We start from the raw sequence: 10,481 nt of genomic DNA, 5'->3' as shown, positions 1-10,481 counted from the left end.
GGATTATATGAAAGAAAACTCAAAATTTATTTTTATATTTATTTCGTATATAAGAACTTATTTTTAATACTAGGACACGTGACGGAAAAGAACTTTCATTAAATTTGTTTAAAAAAAGTAACATTGTTTTTTGTAAATTAGAAATGTAAACATACTGTCTGTTGATTGCAGTCGAGTCGAATTGTTTAAAAAAATTTAATATGAACTAATAAAGCCTTGACAAGACATGTCAATTAGTGAAGTAGAATATCAATACAAAATATGGTTTCCATAAAGACGAAAATTTCTTAAAGTATCGAAGTAACCCAAATAGTGATCAAGAACGACTTCCAGATGTACTCCAAAATCACATCACAAAGAACTGTGTTTTAAAATAACTTAAATGGACAAAGCGCATAAACTATATGAGTATAGTAATGACTCAGAAGTTAATGACGCTGGCTAGTTTCTTGACCCGGTTTAGTAGAAGGTCACCCTCTCGGATTGTAGCTTGGTACAGCTGGGAACGATCAGCGTCAGCACCACGCCCAGCACCCGTCACGACACACCCAGCCACTGCATCTATACGACATTGGAGACGACCAGCTGCTGTGAAACTGAAATAAGGAAAATTAAATTTTAGTCATGACCAAATAAGGAAATTTCTTATTATTTGTTAAAAGTAATAGAATGGCAATGAATTACAGAACTTACAACTTAAGTTTAATGTAATTTGTAAGTTATCTTGTTAAATACATTTTATTATACAAAGAAATTTATTAATATTAAATTAAAAAAAAATTACAAGAACTTATAAATCTAACAATGTATTATTTTTCTATGATACAGAAAACTAAATGAACATATTATAGATAATTAAATTAAATGTTGCCATATAAGAAAAACACTATACTCACGTAGATATCTCCTCTTCAACAAACTCTCTGGTAACACCAAATGTATCAGCTATATTGTCTAAACTGAGGGAGCGGTAGGCGCGCAGAAGTTGTACATAGGCCTTGATGCGTGCTTCACGTACGTAATGCTGGTAGTGAGGACGGAATACTGGATCCACACAGATCTGAGTCTCCACCTACAAAACACAGATCAAATTTAAAATGATAGTTAATATGAATGAAAACCTTTATATTAATATCCCACACACCCAAGCTAGACTCTTCATGAAGTCGGCATATCTACATTCATGAAGAGACTCTACAAGCTCTCTTAATTCTGGGAATCGTGAGCGTAGTGCTTGCACAGCTGCCCCCTGTCTGCGAAGAGCGGCTTGTAAAGCATGCCGCTCAAGTGCTAGAGCACATGCCAGGACGCAGTACTGGATTATTGTACCTGGAATTGACATATTTATAAGTTTATTTTTTTATTACTCACAACTTAAATAACTCTAAAAAGTTAATAGAACAAAAGGAACAACAATCCTGGAATTTATGACATAATTTCTGTAAGATTTATTTTCCATACAACTTCAAACAGTATGGAATCTAAGTAAATATTTTATACTGAACAAAGTAACAAATATTGTGCAATTCAAAGAATGTTTTAAATAAAGAATACTTTAAGTCTACATAAGTCACTATTATTATTTTTTTTACATTAGTAAATGTTTTAATTATTAAATACATCTTCAAGTAACATGGGATACAGAAAAAAACTGTAAAGCGATATTGAATATTACCAAAATCAACAAGTTCATACGATTCAAATGTTGATACACAATCAATGAACAGGTCAGCTGCGCGGCTGTAGTCCCGAACAGCCAGACAATAAATAGCTTCATAGGCTTTAAGTTTATTTCTTGAACGCCAATCACCACCTTTGTCAACAAGCTCATGCGCCTAGAATATATGTAAAGAAAATTATAGTTTTCCTCATGTGTCATAGATAAAAACGAAATATTGCTGTCTGTGGTTTATTTTAAAATATATAATATATAATGAAACTATTGTGAGGAAGAGAACTTTTAAATATTTAAATTTATTTTAATTGTAATACTGAATATTATTTAAAATTTAATAACATGCAACTTTATAACATGTATTTGTTAATTCAAAAACAGGCTAATTGTAAAAAAAAACAAGTTTACTTAATAGTTGAAAAGTTTCTTTAAAAAATCTTTTATATTTCTCCTAATTAAAATCACAGAATTATGTAAACATGTTATGAAGTTTTGAGCTTAAAGATAAAAATATACCTTTGTCACTGCTTTCCCCATATCCTTCACATTACATCCATGGAAGTAGGCAATTCGAAACAAAGCAAATATGGCATCAAGCCTTCTATTAGTTGTTAAGGTTGAATCCTCATATTTGGCAGTGGCAAGTGCAGTTGCTACTTCTTTATCACCAATAGAGCATAAATAATCCAAACTGAAATATAAATAGGTTTTGTTATTATTATATACAGCTATAAAATTATAATTTTAGACAAATAAATCATGATTTGTATGTGTTTGTACATTTTGGGCTGTCCAGCAGTAACCTAGTATAGTAACAAAACGCTTACCGGTCCTGCCAAACAGGAGTTTCTGAATCGTCCTCTTGAAACTTTGAAAGTTTTTCTTGATTTTCTTTTGCCATTTCATCATATAACTTTTGATCAAATGGCCACCCAAGATCTGCACAAACTTCTTTATAATATGGAGCCATGTTATTAGCCTTTATTCCTTGTAATAACTGTTCTTTAAGTTGCGGATTTTCTTTTAATTGAGGTAAAGAAAGTTTGAATTTGATGGCAGCCAACGCCATGTATTCTGGAGTTACTCCCTCAGCAGAAAGTTCCATTTTGGGATACTTTATAAATTCTTAACTATGAGAAAAAGAACAATCAAAATATGTTTAAATAAATTTGCTTTTTTTAGAGAGTCAAAAAAATCCAGATGAAGTGAGCAAGCTAACCAAACAAATTTTAATATAATGACATGACACTTTTACAAATCATAATGTCATTTCGGTGTCAAATATGTACAGTCACTTGTCACTGTAAGAACAATGAAGTGTAAATAGGAGACTCAAACGGAAAATATTGTTTGTTTTAACGTTGATGATAAAACTTTGAAAATTATACAGTGTAAATGAAACTAATTTTTTCAGATTATACAACGGGTATTTTATTATTTTAAAAAATAAACGTTTCGTTTCGGTTACTTTTCAGCAACCGTGATCAGAAGTAGACGAGTAGTGACATCTTTTTAAAATAATAAAATACGCGTAGTATAATCCAAAAAACATTGGTTTCATTTAAATAAATACTCGCGAAAGTCTCAGATCTCATTATTATATAGTGTATACTATTAATGTTAATTGTAAATTTATGTAGGTTATTGAATAGGAAATGAAAATCGCTTCGTATGTAGTGTAATAATCAATAAGCTAAGCTAACTAAGCTTAATGGATTATGTAAGGATATCGAATGCAACTATTTTGAAGAAAATATTTGTGGAACTCAACAGTTTTGAATATATATATATTTTTTACAAATTCTGAATAGGAAAAGCAATAAACATTAATTGGCAAATCACTTCTTAAAAATCTGGAGTTGTTTGGTTTTTAAAACTATCTTTAGAGTTTAGACACTGCTCCATTAATCTTAATTATACATAACGTGTCTCTACTCTACTTTGATGATGTCTACAAATATTAAATATTATAAACCTTATAATTATAATCTGCACCTAAACCTTTTAGTTGCAGAAGTTCCTGTAAATGGAGCTTTACTTACGTGGGTTCATATAATTGAACGTGCGTATACGAGCGTTTTGGGCAGAATTTAAAACACACCAGAGTCTAAACCAATAATACCACAGACTTTTACAGGCAAATTACATACACGTTTAGTGCAGGTCCTGTTGGGTGTGTTATCTGAAATTGTCAATAAAAGTAGGTACCACCTGAAACTGAAATTGTCATATGTCAAAACTGAACGTCAGATGATAGAAAGTAATATTAACAAAGAAGTAGAGACTGTTAAATTTTATTTTATTCAAAAGTCAATCCCAGATCGTGTCTCCTCGATTCTACATGACACTGGTAGAATATACTGTGCACGTCTTTGCACGAATGAAGGCCATATTATAAAAAAACGAAGTAGGTATATTTCAATGTTTGTGTCTAAGAAATGTGCTGATATTTAACCCCTACCAAATGAATTTGGTGTTTTAGTAACGGTATTGAAATAAATATAAAAACAATGGACTTAAATAAGTTAGTCCATCAAAATCAAACAATAAAAATCATACCATCGTTAGAGGACTCTCTACGAGGACTTGGCCTGAATAGTGATCTAGATGAAGAAACTGAGATTTGGTTTAATCAATTGAAAATCAAATGGAAAACATGGAAGAAAAGCCCTACGATTGAGCGTCACTTTGACTCATTTTTTCAGTTCTGTCAAGATCCCTTCAGAGTTGCCCTAGTGTGCATTGTCAAATGTGATGAACCAAAAGATCGTAAGCCTAAATCTCTCTCTTATTGCATACTTGAAATTATATTTAAATGGTCCCAGACAAATGGCAGATTACCTGAAGAGACTCTGAAACTTCCAGCGTACAATATAGCAACACAACAGAGAAATCAACATTTTCTTTATTTAGCAGTTAAAACTTATCAATTGTATACTATAAAAGAGACTGTACTTCCTCTTGTAAAAGATATGATAAGAAATGATAATTGCAAACAAGCATCACAAATTGTAATTGCAATGGAACTCTTTGATGAAATTCCTGTTGAAGATTTACTGTTTCCATTGGTTTTGCAAGATACGCCAAACCTAATTGATGAATATTTGTCAGAATCTCCAAATCAAATTCAACCTTTTTTATTATTTTTAGATAGACTGTTAGACAAAAACTTTAGTATAAGAGACTATGCTCAAAAATTTATTGAAGAAAATAAAATTTATAATGTTAAATATGATAAAATTCATTATAAACCTCTGGGAAAATTAGTCGCTCGGCTTTGTAATAAATTTAATGTTCCAATAGAGTCATGTAAAAACTTGAGTAAGAATCGTACCACAGGAGGGCTGAGGTATTTAATTCATCAGAGATATGTTGAACACAACTTGAGCCCCTCAGTTTGGGATGATTTGGTAAAAGATTCTTTGAAGCAAAGTACTGACTGTGCTAAAGAATTTGTTGACATGTTAGCAATGTATGACATAAATGAATCACTTAAGTGGTCTTCATATTTCGAAATATCAAATGATTGTCTTCCTCATGCTCTTCAGAATTTAACAATAAAAGATAATCCTATAGAAGAAGAAAATTGGGACACAACTGACAATGCAGCTCAGAACTACTATAGACTTCCAATATCAGAAGAAAATATTTTAATTATTGACACAGCAGAAAAGTTTGATGAATTAATCTCAAAGTTGTCAAATTGTCCTATCATCAGCTTTGATTGCGAATGGAAACCATCATTTGGTGCTGCTAAATCTCGAATGGCTCTCATTCAAATTGGTACATTTGATCAAGTTTATCTTATTGACACTCTTATATTAAACAACAAGCAATACATGGGTAGTTGGTGCCGGTTTAATAAATATGTATTAGATAATGCGGAGATAATAAAATTGGGTTTTGGAGTTGAACAGGATCTGAATGAAATGAAGTCTTTAATTATTGGTTTGAATAATATCAAGGTTAAAGGTGAAGGACTTTTAGATTTAGGTTTACTGTGGAAAAATCTTGTCAAATGTGGCTTGTCATTACCAAGTAACAGTGATAATGGAGGTAACAGTCTCAGCTCTTTGGTCCAAACTTGCTTTGGATTGCCCTTGGAAAAATCTGAGCAATGTTCAAATTGGGAGTTAAGGCCCTTAAGAAATACTCAGATTCACTATGCTGCTTTGGATGCTTTTGTTTTGTTAGAGATATACAAATACCTTCAAAATCTTTGTGTAGAACAACATATTAATTTTGAGGAAATTTGTAATGATGTAATGTTGGATAGAAAACTGAAATGTCTAAAAAAGAATAAAGTAGTTGATTGTCTGCAGACAACAAAAAATATAAAGGTGAGAACTCCTATGGACGTTAAAATTCTTCTTGAACATGACAATGCACATTTACGATATTATCTAAGATACTGTGGTATTGACACTACTATTACAACTTCTCATATGTTATGGCACGATACTATTAAATTAGCCACATCTGAAAATCGTTTAATATTGACATCTAAATTGAAGTTTTCACCATCTAGCAGATTTTCACAAAACTTTATCTTAGATATAGGTAAAGGAAGCATCAAGGATCAATTATTAAAAATTCTTAAACATTTTAATGTGGGCCTTCAAAAGAATTATATTTTGACAAGATGTATAGAATGCAATTCTACAGATGTAAAATATTACTCTATTAATGATCTCAAAGATATATGTAGAAAATATAATGGTGGTAGCCACAAGTCTTCCGATCAGATCAGAAGGAGTGCTAGTGACAATGAAGATGATAATGATTATTCTGAAAACTTTCTCAGTGATTCAGAAGGGGAAGACATACATTTATACAAACCATTTCCAATACAGGACAAATGGTATACATCTAGCAGTGGAGCTAAAATTAATATGAATCAGATTGAAAAGTTATGTGCTTCCAATAAAACTGCACATATTTGTGAAAATTGTGGAAAATTATATTGCGATGAAGAGCCGTTGCTTAAATCAATACACGAAGTAATCATGTCTATAACAAATTTTAATTAGAAATTATACATTTTTTTCTTAGGACATAGTATTTGAAGGTACAAATTATACAGATAGCAAGAAAGCAATCAAAAATCGTGTATATTTATGTATACATTACATTTAGTATTATTATTTAGAATTATATAAATAGGTAGCTATGTTGTTTTGTTTAAGTTTTAATTATTATTAAAATTACTTAGTATTTTTCAAATACAATAATATAATACATTATAATAATCCAATTTCAATATATTACTCATAGTTTTGCTTATTGAACACATATTCAAAAAAAAAAACTAATGTTTAAATAATATATGTGATAAAGTGTTATACATAATCAAAGTAAAAGTGATTTTAACATTAATATGATTGAATGATTAATAACCTGTCATAATAGTACAATCTGTTATAATTAGATCTAGAAAATAAGATAAACGAGTTTAAATGTTACACTACTATTAAATAATTATTTTTGTAAGACCATGTTTTTCTTGGAACAAAGCTATATCCTCCTCTTTAATTTCATTTCCTTTCAAAATTAACTGTTCCAATTGTAATGCGGGGAACCCATCCAGATGTTAATTTATTATTCGACAGATCCAGTATCTAAAATAATATACCAAACGATTGATTAAGAAACAAGTGTTTAAATGTAATTGAAAAATTAGTAATAAAATACCTTGCAATGTTGTAGCTTGATAAGTGTTGGCAATATTCTTGATGTTAATTCTTGATTTGACAAGTCAACTGTTTGACAGAAGCTATAATATTGCAAATGAGGTAAACTTGTAAGTTTTTCACCAAATCTAATATAAAATTTTTCAATATTTTCATTATAATCATTTTGTAACTGTTGCTCAATACTCCACATTGATATTAAATCATTGTAGTACCCAGCTCTTTGGGAGTCTAATTTTTTTAATCTCTGCAAATTATCTATAACTTCGAGATGGTGTGATTTGGGATCTATACAATGGAGAAACACTGTTGTTGTCAATAATGTCCCTGCAATCACAAAAGGTTATATAAATTTGCCTGGTGGTGCATTAGAAGAATTTTTTATAACAATTCTTACATCTATTGTCTGGCTCCAAGGCCAATAGCTGTCTGCAGGAATCAAGTTGATCATTTAACTCTTCTACAACAGGTTTCGAGTACTGATTTTGAAAAGTAATTTCGCTTTTTCCAATATACACTAAGGGTTGACACTCATTACACACTATCAACTGTTTCCCATTATTATTCATTATATGTTCCACCTACAATATAAATGTTAAATGGTGCATAGAATTACATGACAACAAAGTTTGCAGAATTTGAGATTATTTCTTACTTAGTAAGTTAAATGGTAAAGACAAGTAATATAAACAAATACTTAAAAACTATGGTTACCTTAATATGAGATTTAGTTAAAATTTTATGTGAATGTTTGAGTATCCACAGATCGTCATATTCATATCCTGTACAAGATTCCCATTCCCCATTGACACATTCATCATCTATGTAAAGTTGGATTTTGTTATTTAAATACTCCTTTGAAACACTCTTACTCCAGGCAAGAGTCACTTTAGATGGAGTGACCGTACATGCAACTAGTTTTATTGTTACTTTAACTGCACCTAAAGTTATTGGAAATAAAATTTTATACAAATTAGTTTTTAATTTAAAATTTACAATAATATTAAAAGTCTTTTCATATGTTCCGAAATTATAAATATTAAGACTATATATGTTATTTCATTACATTCTACCAACCCAATAACCACCGTTGATAAAACCAAGCACTTGTATCATCGGGATCTGTAAATGCTGCGCTCTGGACCATTTTTAATTCATGTTTATGATGGCTGTCTTGAATTGGTCGTCCGCCTGCGATGTACAGATTAATAAAATAAAATAAGTGTAACTTCTATTATATAATCTTATATTTTTGTACATAATAAGTAGTTCAACAATCATAAAATTATTATTCATAGCATGATGTCTTAATTATGTAGAATATGACACACATTTACCTTCTAGGTCAGGATATAATTCAACTAACATTTTACTCCTATAATGCCAAGCTGAATAATTGGAGAAATTATCGTATAGTTTTTCCGTGGTATAGTCAAATTCATCTTGCAAAGGTGGCTTACATTGGCCAATGACGAAACGGCGGTAATCCCATGTATGAACTGAAAATTCAATTGTTTAATGTTTATATTGGAACAAATATGTAAATCAGGGAATTGTGATTATACATTTCATAAATACCAAATAATTAACATAACAATATAAGTATATATTATGTTCCTTATAACTAACAACAATTTTGATTTAAATCATAAAATTTGTTAAAATGGTGAATAGTCAGGCTGAACATACAATTCCTTTCATCTATCTTGAGATATGTATTGCAAAGATCAAGTTCTTTTTTCCAGTTTGGATCAGACCTATTAACTAGGACCCACTCTCTCTGATGCCAAGCACAGTAAGATTTAGGATTAACTTTAAGGCAGTATTCGGTTAAACACAGTTCTGAATCATAGAGTTTTACCATTTCTTCTTCGGATTTTATTTTCCTGTAAGGAGAAAATTCTTTGAGTTAAATTCATTGAGTTAATAAAGAAATTTAGTAAAATGAAGGATTTGGATTTAATGGGTTGAAACTTGTCTTATTATACTATACTCAATTATAATATAAATATATAACAACAGTTAATCATATCTGCTTGTGTTCAATAATATATCTTACTTAAAACTGCTCAATATATCTCTTCTTATATTCCATAATGTATAAATATCAGGATTAGCAAGTAAGACCTTTTCAATTATACCCAATTGTTCATCATCTTCTTCCCCTTCTTTCCTCTGTAACAAATGTAATGCAAATACATGATTTCATCTTTTCAAAACTTAACTTCTATATTTTACCATGAAAATAATATTAAAAAATTTATAACTTATGTAAAAATAACCATTCAGAACTTATCATAATCATTCCCTTCAGTAAGGCTTCAGTGGGATAGTGATTTTTGAATAGTATTAAAATTGGGAATCAATAATTACAGATGGCTTACTTTAGATTGAATTTTTTGCATAGCATGTTTAAAAAACTTTAACTTCTCTTGTCTCTCTTTTTCCTTTTTCGCTTTTTCCTCTTCAGATGTCCGAACTTTTATTCTACCGTGCTACAATGACAATCACGTTAAGATTTAGAAAATACTATTTACATCATGTAGTATACGAGGAAATACAAGGAAATAAGGACATTACCATTTCTAAAACTGATTTATATTTATTACAAAAGGTAGATGAGAAATCGATTAATTATGTAGTGGCAGATAAGAGGTTAAAAAAATCTATAAGAAAAGTTTTTCGAAGTATTTAAAATACGTATAAATTAGTCTAACATAATTGTTAAAAACGAAACAAACTGCTATGAAATAAAATGGAATCAGAAACTGGTTATGAACTTAGTTTCATGATTAGAAACACAAACAAATCAAACAATGTCGTAGGTACATTTATGACTACAGAATTTATTTGTCAAAATGACAGTTTTAGGATCTTTTTAACAGATTACACATATTGTTGTGAATGTGACCAGGGTGATTACCATTTATATACCAATTTTCATGGTGACAATATAACATTACTTACGTGTTTCTCGTACAGGACAAATTAATTCTTGATTTTCATAATTTAATAACAACATAATAGGTGTATAAAAAATGTTGATCGCCTAACTAATGCAGTAAGTAAGTAGTAACTTACATTATTGATCACCTCAACTTAGAAATGCGGGCAGA

At 30.0% G+C, this 10,481-nt stretch overlaps 3 protein-coding genes across 3 annotated transcripts; 1 reads left to right on the top strand and 2 right to left on the bottom strand.

The window, feature by feature from the left end:
* Window positions 1-25: 25 nt before the first annotated feature.
* Window positions 26-2,929, bottom strand: LOC116779744 (26S proteasome non-ATPase regulatory subunit 6). The gene is made up of 6 exons (XM_032674162.2): window positions 2,503-2,929; window positions 2,192-2,366; window positions 1,676-1,835; window positions 1,145-1,329; window positions 897-1,072; window positions 26-596 (listed from the first exon to the last, which is right to left on the bottom strand). Exons 1-6 carry the CDS (start codon window positions 2,778-2,780, stop codon window positions 422-424), a joined length of 1,149 nt encoding a protein of 382 aa, XP_032530053.2. The 5' UTR covers window positions 2,781-2,929; the 3' UTR covers window positions 26-421.
* Window positions 2,930-3,897: 968 nt separating this feature from the next.
* On the top strand, window positions 3,898-7,165 carry LOC116779756 (exonuclease mut-7 homolog). The gene is made up of 2 exons (XM_061521678.1): window positions 3,898-4,082; window positions 4,158-7,165. The coding sequence occupies exon 2, from the start codon at window positions 4,186-4,188 to the stop codon at window positions 6,703-6,705; it is 2,520 nt and encodes an 839-aa protein (XP_061377662.1). The 5' UTR covers window positions 3,898-4,082; window positions 4,158-4,185; the 3' UTR covers window positions 6,706-7,165.
* Window positions 6,680-10,198, bottom strand: LOC116779824 (geranylgeranyl transferase type-2 subunit alpha). The gene is made up of 10 exons (XM_032674314.2): window positions 9,946-10,198; window positions 9,750-9,860; window positions 9,425-9,540; window positions 9,055-9,251; window positions 8,703-8,864; window positions 8,443-8,556; window positions 8,080-8,306; window positions 7,763-7,946; window positions 7,367-7,692; window positions 6,680-7,293 (listed from the first exon to the last, which is right to left on the bottom strand). The coding sequence occupies exons 1-10, from the start codon at window positions 9,946-9,948 to the stop codon at window positions 7,210-7,212; spliced, it is 1,524 nt and encodes a 507-aa protein (XP_032530205.2). The 5' UTR covers window positions 9,949-10,198; the 3' UTR covers window positions 6,680-7,209.
* Window positions 10,199-10,481: the final 283 nt, after the last annotated feature.

This window comes from Danaus plexippus, chromosome 2 (genome assembly GCF_018135715.1).
Source record: "Danaus plexippus chromosome 2, MEX_DaPlex, whole genome shotgun sequence".
Classification (NCBI taxonomy): domain Eukaryota; kingdom Metazoa; phylum Arthropoda; class Insecta; order Lepidoptera; family Nymphalidae; genus Danaus; species Danaus plexippus.
The sequence above is the reverse complement of the archived record's forward strand: the minus strand, read 5'-3'. Positions and strand labels throughout refer to the sequence as shown.

Bases quoted from the DNA above. Each gene is read 5' to 3' on its own strand.
- LOC116779756 (XM_061521678.1), top strand. From the start codon at position 4,186: ATGGACTTAAATAAGTTAGTCCATCAAAATCAAACAATAAAAATCATA.
- LOC116779744 (XM_032674162.2), bottom strand. From the start codon at position 2,780: ATGGAACTTTCTGCTGAGGGAGTAACTCCAGAATACATGGCGTTGGCT. The intron at 1,330-1,675 runs GTAATATTCAAT...TGTCAATTCCAG, and splicing joins GTATGAACTTGTTGATTTTG to GTACAATAATCCAGTACTGC. The intron at 597-896 runs GTGAGTATAGTG...TCCTTATTTCAG, and splicing joins GTTGAAGAGGAGATATCTAC to TTTCACAGCAGCTGGTCGTC.
- LOC116779824 (XM_032674314.2), bottom strand. The intron at 8,557-8,702 runs GTAAATGTGTGT...TGTACATCGCAG, and splicing joins ATTATATCCTGACCTAGAAG to GCGGACGACCAATTCAAGAC. The intron at 7,294-7,366 runs GTATTTTATTAC...ATATTATTTTAG, and splicing joins TCAAGCTACAACATTGCAAG to ATACTGGATCTGTCGAATAA.